Source organism: Nicotiana attenuata, chromosome 6, assembly GCF_001879085.1.
Source record: "Nicotiana attenuata strain UT chromosome 6, NIATTr2, whole genome shotgun sequence".
Lineage (NCBI taxonomy): Eukaryota > Viridiplantae > Streptophyta > Magnoliopsida > Solanales > Solanaceae > Nicotiana > Nicotiana attenuata.
The window spans coordinates 20,026,537-20,042,343 of NC_031994.1; the positions used below are offsets into that span (position 1 = coordinate 20,026,537).

The 15,807-nt window shown below is 42.3% G+C and overlaps 2 protein-coding genes across 2 annotated transcripts; both read right to left on the bottom strand.

Moving 5' to 3' along the window:
- Positions 5,904-6,751, bottom strand: LOC109227673. The gene is made up of 2 exons (XM_019392871.1): positions 6,220-6,751; positions 5,904-6,145 (listed from the first exon to the last, which is right to left on the bottom strand). Exons 1-2 carry the CDS (start codon positions 6,749-6,751, stop codon positions 5,904-5,906), a joined length of 774 nt encoding a protein of 257 aa, XP_019248416.1.
- Positions 6,950-7,545, bottom strand: LOC109227674 (craniofacial development protein 2-like). Its single transcript, XM_019392872.1, has 2 exons — positions 7,422-7,545; positions 6,950-7,338 (listed from the first exon to the last, which is right to left on the bottom strand). Exons 1-2 carry the CDS (start codon positions 7,543-7,545, stop codon positions 6,950-6,952), a joined length of 513 nt encoding a protein of 170 aa, XP_019248417.1.

A 15,807-nucleotide genomic window follows, 5' to 3' on the forward strand; every position in this document is an offset into this window, starting at 1 on the left:
GGCCAGATTTTAAATAGCCACTTTTTCCTTTTTTATTTAATAAAAGTAGTAAAATGATTTCTGAAAATAAATTAAAGGTACTAAATTAATTAATAATATATAAATATTAAATTAAAAATACTGGAATCAATTTAACAATTTTAAACGTAATTAATTCTTAAAACGGGCTAATATTGCAATTATATGCAATTTAGCCTTAAAATACTAAATAAATTTGTAAAAAATGTGCAAAAATTACCTTAGCTATATTTTGGTATAAATATTAAAATACAATAAATGAATCACAAAAATGATCATTTGGGGAATAATTATTGCTTTTTATTGATAAAATAGGGCAATAAAATTGGTTCAAAAATCTTTAAAAATTAAAGAAAAAATAGGGAAATTCTTGGACATACTTATATATGAATTCCCATGCTATTTGAAAGGTATTTTGTAAATAAAAAAATACAGGAAAAAATTGGGTATCAACAGGCACCAACCTTTCTCAGGCTGGGGGAGGAGCCTAGACTCCCGCTACCCACACTACGAAGCAGATGGCTCCCATATATCGGACTCCGACGGTTCTAGCAGTGGGAGTGGTTCAGCCTATTGTTGCTACACATACCGGGAAGAGGCTCGCTTTGTCTTTTGAGGGATTGATGAGATTGGATAAGATCACAAAGCTCTTTCCTATTCATTTTGGTGGCACACCTTTTGAGGACCCACATGATTATTTGGACCGTTGCCATGAGGTGTTGTGCGCGACATGGGTAGTGTGGAGTCCAATGGAGTCGACTTTGCAGTGTTCCAGATGATCGATTATGCGAAGATATGGTGGCAGGAGTAGGAGCAGAGCAGACCAGCATGTTCACTACCACTCACTAGGGATCACTTTTCGCAGCCTTTTTAGAGAAGTTCATTCCTTTCACTCTGAGAGAGGAGTACCACATGCAATTTGAGCGCCTTCAGCAGGGTAGCATGACTGTAACCCAGTATGAGACCAGATTCATAGATTTATCTAACCATGCAGGTTTCTTGCTTCCTACTGAGCGGGAGAGAGTGAGGAGATTCATTGATGGTCTTGCGTTTGGTATCAAGCTACAGATGGTCAAGGACACTGGATGATATTTCTTTTCAACGGGCGGTGGAGATTGCTAGATGGATCAAGATGATTCGTGGTCAAGGTAGAGAGGTAGTATCTAAGAAGAGGCGTCAATTTGGTTGTTTCAGTGGTACCTCATCTGGGGGCAGAGGTTCATTTGGTAGAGGCCATCCTCACAGGCCGATTCAGTTAGCACATGGTGCCTTGGGCAGTCGTGGTTCCTATGAGTCTGGTCCTGAGCAGCCAACACTCAGTACACCTTCAACTCCCATAAGTGCACCACCGATTCAGAGCTATCATATTGGTCATCCGGGTAGTCAGCGTCAGTCTCAGGTTCAGCAGCCACAGCAGACGAGGGAGTGCTTTTAGTGTGGAGGTACGGGTCATATCAAGAGGTATTGTCCCAGACTTCAGCAATGTGCCTCAATAGGTGCCATGATTCTGGCATTGGTTGCTCCAACCCCCCTCCTCCCGGCCCTTCTCCCCTGCCCCCGACCAAATAGAGGCCAGGGTTACGCATCTAGAGGTGGTGTCAGGCCGTTAGAGGTGGAGGCCATCCATTTAAAGGCCGTCCGAGAGGTGGAGGTTAGAGTGGTCGGGCCCAACACCGTTTCTATTCATTTCCAGCTAGACCTAAGGCAGAGTTATCTGATGTCGTCATCACAGGTATTGTTCCGGTTTATCATATAGATGCCTCAGTTTTCTTTGAACCGGGCTCTAATTATTCATACGTGTCATCCTTTTTTGCTTCATATCTGGCTATGCCTCATGATTCCTTGAGTTCTCCTGTTTATGTGTCCACGTCTGTGGGAGATTCTATTATGGTATATCGTGTTTATCGCTCGTGTGTGGTTTCTATTGGGAGCAATGAGACTAGGGTATATCTTCTACTTCTTGATATGGTGGGCTTTGATGTTGGCATGGATTGTCTGTCGCCTTATCACGCTATTTTGGATTGTCACGCCATGACTGTCGTATTAGCCATGCCGGGATTTCCTCGTTAGAGTGGAGAGGGACTCCTGGCCATTCTACTAGAAGGGTTATATCATATGTGAAGGCTCGGTGTATGGTCGAGAAGGGATGTTTAGCATATTTGGCATTTATCTATGATATACGCCGAGCCTTCACATAAGAAATCACCCTACAAGTAGAATGGCCCGGGGCCCCCCTCCACTCTACTCGAGGCAACTCCGGCATGTCTAACGTTACAATCTTGGTGTGACAAGCAAAAATAGCATGATAAGGTGATAACCAATCTATGCACAAGATAACATCAAAATCCACCATATCAGGAAGTAGGAGATCTACCCTAGTCTCATAGCTCCCCATAGAAACCACACATGAGCGATAAATATAATTTACCATAATAGAATCCCCCACAGGCATGGACACACAGACATGAGCACCCAAAGAATCTCGAGGCATAACCAAATATGACACAAAATAGGATGACAAATATGAATGAGTAGAGCCCGGATCAAATAAAACTGAGGCATCTCTATGGTAAATGAGAACAATATCTGTGATGACGACATCAGATGGCCATCAATGAATCTCCTCACTCTCTCCCTCTTAGTAGGAAGCAAGACAACTGCATGGAGAGCTAAATCCACGAATCTTATCTCATAATGGTAAAACTCATTTTATCCTGCTGAAGGCACTTAAACTGCCTGCGGTACCCCTCTCTCAGAGTAAAAGGAATGAACTTCTCCAAGAATAGCTGTGAGAACTGATCCCAAGTTAGTCGAGGCGAACAAGCTGGTCTGCCCCGCACATAATACTGCCACCATATCACGACCCAAATTCCAAACTGTCGTGATGACACGTAACCCAACCCGCTAGGTAAGCCAATTAAATAAAATACAATATAATATTACTGATGTGAATCAAGGATGAGTTAACTTAATTTTATACAACTCCCCAAGGACTGGTAGTACAAATCATGAGCATCTAAGATTTGGATTTCTTTACATGTTGAGATGTAAATGAACAAAATTCGAATCTAATGCTACGAAGGACTAGTGATAGCCATAACTGGAATGCATGTACATCTTCTGATCCAGCTTCCGTCGTACGCAGCAGCATCAACATCCAACATCTGCACGCAAGGTGCAGAAGTGTAGTATGAGTACAACCGACCCCATGTACTCAATAAGAATCCTACCTAACCTCGGTGAGATTAAAGAAGCAAGAACTATAAATGATATCCACTAACACCTATGCAGTTCAATATTTCCAACAAGTACAGAACAAGTATCTGATCAAATCAAGGACAATCTCAGGTAAAACCATTTTTGACGCTCACAATTCTTGGGCGTAAAGTGTTCTGCTCAGTCAACAATCCAGCATTTAGGGAAAACATACATGTAAATTCGGTAATCAGTTAAGGGATTGGCAAGTAAAGATGAAAGATTTCCGACTTCGGATTGCTCCTCAAATTCTTATTTTTCATTTTGAAAGGTCTTTACAAAAATTTCTCATTTTCTTCCATTAAATTCACTAACTTAATGACATAATTAAGTATGAAATCATGAAATGTGACCAGCTTTCCCGGAGCTCACATCAATATCAACCGTACGGACAACTCATGTGCTGCACGGACAGCTCACGTGCTATAGTACCAATATCTGGATCCGCATGGACAACTCACGTGCAATACGGACAACTCACGTGCTATGGTACAAATATCTAGATCCGTACGGACAACTCACGTGCTATAATATTAATATCTGGATCCGCTCGGACAACTCACGTGCTGCACGGACAACTCACGTGCTATAGTATCAATATCTGGATCCGCATAGACAACTCACGTGATATAGTATCAATATCTTGATCCACACGAGCAACTCATGTGCTGCATAGACAACTCACACGCTATAGTATCAATATCTGGATCCGCGCAGATAACTCACGTGCTGCGAACACATGTGCTATACTATCAATATCTGGATCCGCACGGACAACTCACGTGCTAATATCACAATCCGCCTGGCATAGTCATAGGCACAACAGTTCAGATCATATCCCACAGAAGCAAGTATACAAGAACACATATATATAATGGATAAAATATCAGATTTCATACTCCCGGACTGGTATAATTACATGCTAAAGTGCAGGCATGTGCAATGTGTGCTAACATGGCTCAAATTGGCAATTTATCACAGAAATAGCATTTACCAAGTTTTATTCAAGGAATTATCCTATTCATAACCTCAAACATGGCTCAAATAGTTCACGACAACAACAACAACAACAACAACAACAATAACGACCCAGTATAATCCCACAAGTGGGGTCTGGGGAGGGTAGTGTGTACGCAGATCTTACCTCTACTCCGATGGGGTAGAGAGGCTGTTTGCGAAAGACCCTCGACTCAAGAAGATGACAAGACAAAAAGAGACAATATATCAGTACCATCATGGAAATAATAACAACAACACAAGAACCAACGAATAGATGAAAGGGAGAAATAATGACCAGTAAATAAGGCCCGACACTACGAAAACGGAAGAGTAGTGTAAACACAGCACTGACCACTAGCAGTCCAAGACTAAATCCTATCAGCCTAGCCTCACACTGGTAGATAAATATGCTCAACTACCTCCTAACCCATAACCTTAATGCTCGACCTCCACAGCTTCCTATCGAGTGCCATGTCCTCGGAGATCTGAAGTCTCGCCATATCCCGCCTGATCACCTCGCCCCAATACTTCTTAGCCGCCCTCTACCTCTCCTCGAACCCACCAACGCCAACCGCTCACACCTCCTTACCGGGGCATCCAAGCTCCTCCTCTGAACGTGCCCGAATATCTTCATTGCTAATCTTATCCACCTCAACATCCTCATTTCTGCTACTTTCATCTTCTCGGTATGTGAATTCTTAACTGGACAACACTCAGCCCCATACAACATGGCCGGCCTAACCACCGCCCTATAAAACATACCTTTGAGTAGCGGAGGCACTTTCTTGTAACACAAGACTCCAGATGCTAACCTCCATTTCATCCACCTCACCCTTATACTGTGTGTGACATCCTCATCAATCTCCCTATCCCCATGGATGATTGACCCAAGTTACTTGAAACTGCCTCTCTTGGAAATGACCTGCGATCCAAGCCTCACGTCCATGCCCGCTTCCCTCAGCTCGACACTGAACTTGCACTCAAGATATTCCGTCTTTGTCCTGCTCAACTTGAAACCCTTTCACTCAAGGGCCTGTCTCCAAACCTCCAGCCTCACGTTAACGCCACTCTGCGTCTCCTCAATCAGAACAATTTCATTAGCGAATAACATACACCATGGCACCTCTCCTTGAACATCGTGTGTCAGTGCATCCATCACTGGAGCAAACAAGAATGGGCTAAGCGCAGATCCTTGGTGTAACCCCATAACAACTGGGAAATGCTCGGAGTCGCCTCCCACTATCCTAACCCGAGTCCTAGCTCCATCATACATGTCCTTAATCACCCTAATGTAAGCAACCGACACCTTTAGCCTCTAGACATCTCCAAAGAACCTCTCTAGGAACCTTGTTATACGCTTTCTCCAGATCAATAAACACCATGTGCAGATCCTTCTTCCTATCCCTGTACTGTTCCACCAACCTCCTAATAAGGTAGATAGCTTCCGTAGTAGAACAACCCGGCATGAACCCGAAATGGTTGTCTGATACAAACATTATCCTCCTTACCCTCGCTTCTACTACCCTTTCCCACACTTTCATGGTATGACTCAATAGTTTTATACCCCTATAGTTGTTGCAACTCCGGATGTCACCTTTGTTCTTGTACAACGGAACCACCGTACTCCACCTCTACTCGTCCGACATCTTCTTCATATTGAAAATAACATTAAATAACCCTGTCAGCCACTCCAAACCTGCTCTACCCACACACCTCCAAAATTCTACCGGGATCTCGTCGGGCGCGGTACCTCTGTCCCTGCTCATCTTACGCATAGCTCCCATGACCTCCCCAACCTTGACGCGCCTACAGTACCCAAAATCGCGATGGCTATCAGAATGCCCCAACTCTCCTAGCACAATATCCTGATCCCCTTCTTATTTAGAAGTTTATGAAAGTAAGTCTGCCATCTCCGCTTAATCTGGGCCTCTCCTATCAATACTCTACCGCCCTCGTCTCTGATGCACCTCACTTGGTCCAGATCCCGAGCCTTCCTCTCCCTCGCCTTAGCCAGCTGGAATAACTTCTTCTCCCCGCCTTTGGCCCCTAGATCCTCGTACAGACGACTAAAAGCCGCAGTCTTAGCCTCTGTGACCACCAGTTTTGCCTCCTTCCTAGCTACTTTATACCTCTCCCTATTCGCACTCTTCTCAACCTCGCATGTGCTCCCTACTAGCTTCAGGTATGCCGCCTTCTTTGCTTCCACTTTACCTTGGACCACTTCATTCCACCACCAGTCGCCTTTGTGCCCGCCAGCGAAACCCTTCGAGACTCCCCATACCTCTCTCGCTGCCTCCCATATATAATCTGCTGTTGTGGACCACATAATTCTCGCGTCCTCACTACTCCTCCAGGCTCCCACAGCCGATAGCCTCCCTTCCAACTCCTGAGCTTTATCCTTAGTCAAGGCTCCCCACCCGATCCTCGGTCGACCTCGTGCAGTCCTCTTCTTCCTCTTCATCATAATATCGAGGTCCATTACCAAGAGCCTATGCTGCGTTGCGAGGGTCTCACCCGAGATAACCTTGCAATCCTTACACAACCCTCTATCGCGCCTCCCAAGGAGCAGATAGTCAATTTGAGTCTTCGCCGCCGTGCTTTGAAAAGTAACCAAATGCTCCACCCTCTTTGGGAAGCTAGAGTTAGCAATCACCAGCTCAAACGCCCTTGCGAAATTCTACAGCGAAGTTCCTCCTGCGTTCCTATCCCCAAAACTGAAGCCACCATGCACCTCGCCATAACCGCCTGCAGTCGTCCCAATATGACCATTAAAATCCCCTCCTATAAATAGCCTCTTAGCAGGCGGAATACTACGCACAATCTCATCCATCCCCTCCCAGAAGCGCCTCTTGTTCTCCTCATCCAAGCCCGCTTGCGGCGCATACGCACTAACGACATTTATGGTGTACTCTCCAACCAACAACTTAATAGACGTTAACCTATCATTCACCCGCCTAACCACTACCGCAGACTCTCTAAGTTCCCTATCCACTAGAATGCCTACACCATTCTTACCCTTCAGGACTCCAGAGTACCACAGCTTATACTCGTCTGCATTCCTCGACTCTATCCTACCCACCGAGTCACTTGGACACACGCTATATTGACCTTCCTCTTATGAAGTATCTTCGCCAGCTCTATAGACTTACCTGTCAATGTACCTATGTTCCATTGCCCAATTCTCAACCTACAGGCACCATTGTTCCCCTTACCTCCCTTATCTTCCGTCCTACCCCTGACCCCTGACCCCTGCCCACCCCCCGCGCCGCCCATAGCCTCCCCGAGGACATGACCTTACTCTACCATCCCTGACTACAACCACTATACATACAACAGACTAAGGAGAATCACTCACACTCACTAGGCAAACGGACCGGACTAGGAGAAGCTAATAGAAAGCTTAACACTAATGCGAACTAAAAAGGCAGCAATTTAACTGACGCAAGGGGAAACAGAATAGGAAAACGGGAGGTACCAACTCCCGAGAAAGAACCTAGAAGTCATCTTGGTGTACACGACACTGATGCGCCACCTGGCTCGTTCACGTCTAACTTTTCACCGCCCCTTACTGCTACTCACCCTAGCAGCACTCCTATGTTTGCGTGCCCGCTCCTCGCTTGTCTCCAATAGCCACCACGTATTACCTGAAAGACACAACAAAACCCAAGAACCAAAAAAAGGTGCTGCCTCCGCAACCACCGGTGGAGCCCCAACAAAAGCAAAGAAGAGAAAAACAAGAGGAAAGGAGGGTGGAAAATAGTGGGGGATATTTGGTCTAACACAATAGTACCTCGAGCATATCATAGCCTAAGCACTACCCTGAGAATGGATAATTGCCCTGGTGCTCGCACATGGGCTGAAACCCCACATATGCGCACCCATAGCACGTGACTATCACACATAATTAAGGCAACTAGTGTCTCAAATAAATTTAGACAGGATTCTTACCTCAAACAAGCCGAATTGAATACCGAGCAAGCCATCCAACTCTTTTGAAATTTCATTCCGTGCTCATCAACCTCCGAACGGCTCAAAACTTGGCAAAAGTTGCTCAGATACATCAAATAATGCCTTAGGAAATAATTTTAAAAGATATAGGTCGACTCTTTAATCAAAATCCCGAAGTCAACCAAAAAGTCAAACCGGGGCCCGCACCTTGGAGCCCGATGAAACTCACAAAATCCGAACAATCCATTCAATTACGAGTCAAACCATACTAGTTTCACTCAAATCCGACTTTGAATCGACGTTCAAAACTCAAGAATTCGCTATATGAACCTTTAGTAAAAAACCTCCAATTTTCTCTTTTGAAATCATAAACCAATTGCCAAAAACGAGGATAGATTCATGAAATATAACCAAAATCGAGTAGAGAACACTTGCCCCAATCCACGTGGTGAAAATCGCCTAAAAAATCGCTTCAATCCGAGCTCCATAGCTCCAAATATGCAAAAATGGCCGAAACCTCCAAAATAGAGTACTTTATATTCACCGAATGAGAAACTCTACGCAATCGCGGGACATCCTTGGCGATTGCGAAGAACAAACTTAGCAGCCTCTAAATAAATCACTACGCGATCGCGATATAGCTCATACGAATGCGAACAACGCTGCCTCATACCTTCGCGAACGCGTCCCATATTATGCGAACACGTTGAAGAACTTCTCTAGTCCCAGCTCAGTCCAAACCACTACGCGAACGCGTGCGCACTTCTAAATCCACGATCGCGATGAAGAACTGTGACACCAGAAATCAGCAGAACACAGCAGTGCCAAAATGATCTGAAACCCATCCGAAACTCACCCGAGCCCCTCGGGATCCCACGAGTATACCAAAAATTCCCGAAACACAACACAAACCTACTCGACACCTCAAATCACACATAACAACATCGAAATGACGAATCACACCTCAAATCGAACTTAATGAATTTTGAACTTTTCGACTCCCAAAACTCATGCCGAAACATATCAAATCAACTTAGAATAAACTCAAATTTTGGACACAAGTCCCAAATGACATAACAAAGTTATTCCAGTTTCCGGAACCACAATCTCAATCCTATATCTTCAAAGTCAACTCTCAGTCAAACTTATGAACTTTTCCAAACCATCAAATTCTAATTTTTTGCCAATTTGTGCCGAAACCTTCTAGAAACATCCAAATGCAAATCCGGGCCTACGCTCGAGTTCAAAATCACCATGCGAAACCATCAAAACTCCAACCCGAGATCAAATACTAAAAAGTTAAACTTGGTCAACTCTTCGAACTTAAGCTTCAATCATGAAATTCATTATTCTAAATCGACCCCGAACAGCCTAAAAACCAAAACCAAAGATTCAAACAAGTCATAATACATCATACGAAGCTGCTCACCCCCTCAAACTACGGAGAGAAGTGCAAATGCTTAAAACGATCGGTCGGGTCGTTACATCCTCGCCCACTTAAACATACGTTTGTCCTCGAACGTGCCAAGAGTCGTTCCAAAGCCATCAAATCGCCGCGTAACCTTACCACGCATATACCCGGGGTGATCCCACGTCACCCTATTCTACATAGGCCCGACAACACAACATACTGAAGATCATTACTTCAACCTTAGCCCGTAACACACATAATCCAATTTCTAGCATTCGGAATTCCCTACAAAACCCAAACCTCGCATCTACACACTGTATAAGTTTGAATAAGCTGTATCAAGCCATAACCATAACCCAAGATACAATCACAGGATATACCACATAACTCAAATACCGATAGCAATAATCTCTAATCACCGTAGCTGCTTAAAAATAAACCTGGTACTGGTAATAAGCCTCATATCAAACAAAACCTCGTTCAAAACCTTCATACACTGCAGATGATGAAAGAAATACGCAAAAACTCATAACCACTCATCAGATCAACCAGTCATCGAGCTCCCTCTCCTTCGGCAAGAACTATAGTTAAATTTTATGCCGACTTCCGATATTATCCTTCCAATTATACCGCAATCAGATCCGATAGCACCCATTCTAGGTCTAATGACCTTACCTCATCAAGCACAACTGTTCTAGTGACATGCCACACCAATACAACCTAAGGTCACAACCGTGCAATCCGGGCACCAATGAGCAACAATTCAAATGTACTCAAACGTGGGAAATGACTCAAACGAGAGAACTGCCCCGCAAGCTCAACAAGTACTGCCACAATGCAATGCTTAGAACTCATCACACACCGTAGAACCATATCACACGAATCTAACACAAAGGATCATATCTCAACATAACTCCGCTGCAATGCGTGACCCTATCCAAACACTGATCCACATGAAATACCTCAAGACACCCAACTCAAAATCAATAACCACGCGCAATTCAAAATCAAGTACCCAAGGTGCATGACTATAACCATGGAGAAGAAAATGACACAATTCCATACAAACCCGAAAGAACCTAACCAATGCACAATCAATCATGCAACACCCCAATACCCATATCGCTTAAATTCCGCTATAAGGCCCCAATAGTAATGCACCATGTGTGCATATAACCAATGAATCACAATCCCTCATAGAATAGAAGGGTAACTCGTAGATCATACCAGAACACGAATAAGCTCAACTCAAACCGAATGGCACATCCCTCAACAATAGCAGTACGAAGTCAACCGATATAACCCGGTGTAGAATACACATCCTTATCGGCCTATCACTGGACCCAAAATCAACTCTGGCCACCCACAATAGGTAAATAACCCTTCGAAAGTCCACAATGAATGAATCATAACACATACTATTATTTGGCTAGCTTTGGCTACAACTTCACAGTCCACGACGACGAAACAATCTGCTTTTAAGAACTCCCAGTATCTAAATTCATAGAACACATGAATCACCATATCTTATCCCAACTCCACCACCCGAATGTCTAACACATCTGTCACACACGATCATCCCACGAGGAATACTTCCATAATTCTTTCGTTCCACATAGCCAAAATCTCAATATAGGCAGTCGATCAACCAGGCAAGTACCAGAATACCAATGAGGGATCTGTAAGTCAAAACTCAGTGCGCCTTCTAAGATGTGCACCCTTTTTAGGCAATACTAAGTATTGGAAACCATCCATGCTATCTAAGAATTCATAACCTCCCCTTCAAAACTGAACCGTGACCTTGCACATGAAAATCTCAATCCCACACAACACACCACATCTATCATGCCTGTCACACCTCCTTTTTCTAACCCGAAAGGGGTATAGGGGAGTTTTTCAATTTAAAGTGACAAAATCGAAATGGAATTATTTATTCAAATTCACTGTCGCCACTTGGGATAATTTATGGTGTCCCAAGTCAACGGTTTAAAATTCAGAATCGAGGAAGTTTGACTCTATTTTACAGTCCGCGAAACACAGAAATCCGGGTGAGGAATTTTATTAACCCGGGAGAAGGTGTTAGGCATTCCCGGGTCTGTGGTTTTAGCACGGTCTCTCAAACTATTATTATTGGCCTAATTATCTGATTAATTACATATTTTATACCTATTGTGCATTTTTACCCTTTTACTGCTTTTAATTATTTACGGAGTTATTCTGGAACAAGTTACGATTGTCGTACACTTGCTTGTTTGGTACACTTTGTGAATCATGTCACCGAAACCGTACCCACGATCTACAACATGTTTAATTTATTAACATTATTAGAAGTTGTGGCCGGGTAACATAAATGTACCCCTAGATTTGGAAATTACGCATCACAACTACGTCACGGGAACCGTAACCGTAGCTATGATAATTTTATTATAAACACTCCTAGAGCAAACAACGGATAATCGTAAGATGTGTAATTCCTAATTCGGTGATTGTGAGCAAAAGGGCCCGAGATTATGGAATACTTTTACTAAGTTTCAAGTTCATTCCCTCTTAAGCTTCTAATTTCATATATTTGGCCAAGCCCAATTCCTAAAGGATGTGAACAGATTAATCGCTAATTATCTTTAGTCATTCTCCACTCTCACAGCACAACATCGTTCAAGACAATCCAAATACCCAACTAAACAATCAATAAAACAAAGTCCTAACAGGCACACATCTGAACAAGTTAAGGATCGGATCTAATAACAACAAAGCAAAAATATATGCCAGAGCCATTAGAAGGAGCTATTTATGTATTCTTTGACTCGATCCATGTCAAACTCCTAAGTTCATTCCTACTCAAATTCGAAATGCCAGGACATTAGGGCAACCTGAATTAGCAGATCAGGACAATTGAAATGGAACTTAAGCACACGAAGGTGTTAAACAGGACAAACTGGAGCATGTAGATTCCACACAACTAAAGGTGACCTTGTACCTAATGCAGCGTTTACCAGAATGGACAAAAGGCACATAGCTGACGTGATGCCAGAAAACTCCAAAATCTCACATGACCCAACATTTTCAACATGATTTTACTATGAATGTTGATACTGTGACATGAAGGATCAAGTGTGGCATATGACGCTTAAACCATTTAGGAGAAAGGGAAGGAGATTTTTGAACATTTTTTCATACCAAACATAAACAAACTCGACTAGCAAATACAACTGATTTGAAAGAACGAGGCAATACTACTACACAAACTTCATATTAACTTCTGTTTTAAGATATTCAGTGACAAAATGACTGTTGGAAACATGAGCACCCAATGATCATCTCAAACATGGTAATCCACAAGGAGCAAACACTATCAGGAAGACTTCAGCAATTCAGACCAGCAAAACACGTGAAAATGGTCATGAAATCAAAAAAAGGGCTCTTTTGTGATTCATGACTCGTTTATCAGTCATGCAACTAACCAATTCAAGTCGAACATGTCGAGACTAAGCAATTGGAACGAGCAGACTACTTTGAACATCAAAACATGTCATAGACAGCAGAAAACACACAAGAAAACTCATCTTGTGAAGTGGGTATTCCTTAACAGCATAACCAGGAAGTCTTTGATCACCAAAACTTTTGAAACCAACTGTTCAAGTGAAGATGGTGATTCTAGTTTAAAAGATTCTAACAAATGAGGAAGATTTCACAAGAACAAGTTAGTTAGAATCCGGAAAACAAGCATCATGAGAATAAAGGTCACAGGTTCATGCTCGTTCAACAATCACAAAGCTGAACGCATCGTTCATTTGACAACGACGAAATCTTGACTCAAACGATAATTCAACGTCATAATAACAATTAAAGCGTATGACACATAGAAAAAGACCACTCAGATTAGTTCTTACTAACTGGAGAGTACCCAAACATGTCGAACAGAGTGAAAAGATTCATCAGCGATGAACAACATATCAAGTATCACCTTTAAACACGAATCGAGACTAAATGATAATTCCAAGTTCGACTTCTACATGAAGTTTGATCAAAGAAAATACCATTCTCGAACAACAAATCCCCATTTTTCATCAACACCTTAAATCAGAGGTTCATAGGAGAAAGAGATTGAACCTGAAACTGCAGCTTTCGATTAATGCTATTTCAACGATTACAGCAATTCACAGAGAAAACGAGTTTGAACAAAGATTGCAACAAAATCTACGAACCAGCAGCAAGAGACGAACATCGCCGGAAAAGCTCGAAATCAAACAGCAACTCAGTCGACTTCCATTGATTCAAATGAAATAAAGAAAAAAAACTAAAAATGGAGAAACAAAGGTGTTTTTTTTTTGTTTGTTTTTGTTTTAGCAACAGAAGGAACAGAAAGAGCTCATTCTCCTTCGTATTTTTTATGTGTGAAGAACTGGAAACAGAATTAAAGACGAAAACAGAATCGGAAAGGAAAACCAAGAAAAACCTAGTTCTTTTCTCCTATTTTCTCTCAAAATCCTCTAAAAAAAATCCAAATCCCCCTTTCTGAACCAAAACCTAGGTATATATACCTCTCCCTCGAAGCTTCTATTCCCTTCTTCAAGAAAAATCTGAAAGTATACTTTGTAGAACGAATCCGAATAGATGGAGGGAGAGGATTGATTCAAAATCAATCCACGACCACCATTTTTCGGAATTCATTCTCAAGAACGCACATGGGAGAGGAAAATCTGACAGAGGCCGTTAGACTCTTGATGATTTGGTGAGATGAGGGCGTGTGTGAGTGAACTCGCCTGAGTTTGGCGAGTTTGGTGGGTTGAATCGCGGCAGAGATCGGGTGGGGAAAGGGCAGCGCCGTTTGGGTTCTTTATAAATTAGGTTTTGGTTTTCTTTGGGTTATAATCGGGGTTTTATGTGGGTGGGTGATTGGCCAGGTCGGGTTTGGGCTGGGTAGGGGCGTAAATTATAATATTAACAGGGCTGGGCATTTTTTTGTGGAGAAAATAAACTTGGGCTCAGCAATTTCAAGAGCCCAAATCGAATTCTAAGACCAAATTTTCCCCTCTTTATTTATTCTTATCTTTTTCTTGACTTTTTAAACTACTAAATTTAATTAAAAATTCTAGACTAAAAATTATATATTTTAACCTAAACATAAATAATTAACTCAAAGCTAATGCAAGGAAATTGCTATTTTGAGATTAAAAGCTAAAAATGAAAAAATGGCCAATATTTTTTGGATTTTTGTCAATTAATGTAATTAATTAAAAACTTAAACCTAAAATTGCAAATATCAACCAAAAAGTGCATCGCATGAAATTTGAAAATTTTAGGGTATTTTGCATGATTTTTAAAATATTAAATATGCACCAAAATGTAATTAAATGCAAACAATTACCGAACAATTACTATAAATTCTTAAAATTAAACACTCAAAAGAAAATCCATTCGTGACTTTTGTAGGAATATTATTATTCCGACAAAAATTACGTGCTCACAGTTGCCCCTCTTTGCTCGGGAACACGAAGAGTTTTCGGGCAAAGATAAAATGAGCAAATATGAGCGATTTTTGCCCGTTTGGATACTCCATGGGAAGCATTTTGAAAAGTTTGACCGAACCTTGCTTCTGAGGCTGCCTACATATCCTTGGCTATAAAGGAATTAGGTCAGTGTAGTTCTGAAAAATGATGGAAGGATGAGTTGGAGAGCCGAGTGAGGTGCCGTTCCGTCGAGGTTCCGGTTCGCGGTCCTGCTATTACATCAAACTCAAAACCTAAAAGAACTAACTAAGCCTATCAGCTATGAGTTGCAAAATTCCTATCTATATGTCTTCAAAACTTGATCTTAGATCTTCTACAGCTTTGCTATGCATCTTGAACTGTTGGCTCGCCTTCTCGAGGCGAGCTTCCGCTACTTCTAACTTGAATTGACCCTATTCTTCGGGCAGGCTCCTACTGTTGTCTTGGACTTTGAACTTGACTCTGAAATGAATTCCCTCGTTCTCCAGGTGGGTGGCTTCTACTTGACTTGATACTTGACTAAATTCCCTTGTTTTCCAGGTAGGTGCCTGCTGCTTGACCTAATACTCGAATGAATTCCCTTGTTCTCTAGGTGGGCGCCTGATGCTTAAACTTGAAATGAATTCCCTTGATCTCCAGATGGGCGCCTGATGCTAAAACTTGAAATGAATTCCCTTGTTCTCCAGG

Bases quoted from the DNA above. Each gene is read 5' to 3' on its own strand.
- LOC109227673 (XM_019392871.1), bottom strand. From the start codon at position 6,751: ATGGACCTCGATATTATGATGAAGAGGAAGAAGAGGACTGCACGAGGT. The intron at 6,146-6,219 runs GTAGAGTATTGA...CTAAATAAGAAG, and splicing joins GTGCATCAGAGACGAGGGCG to GGGATCAGGATATTGTGCTA.
- LOC109227674 (XM_019392872.1), bottom strand. From the start codon at position 7,545: ATGGGCGGCGCGGGGGGTGGGCAGGGGTCAGGGGTCAGGGGTAGGACG. The intron at 7,339-7,421 runs GTAAGTCTATAG...TGGGTAGGATAG, and splicing joins GAACATAGGTACATTGACAG to AGTCGAGGAATGCAGACGAG.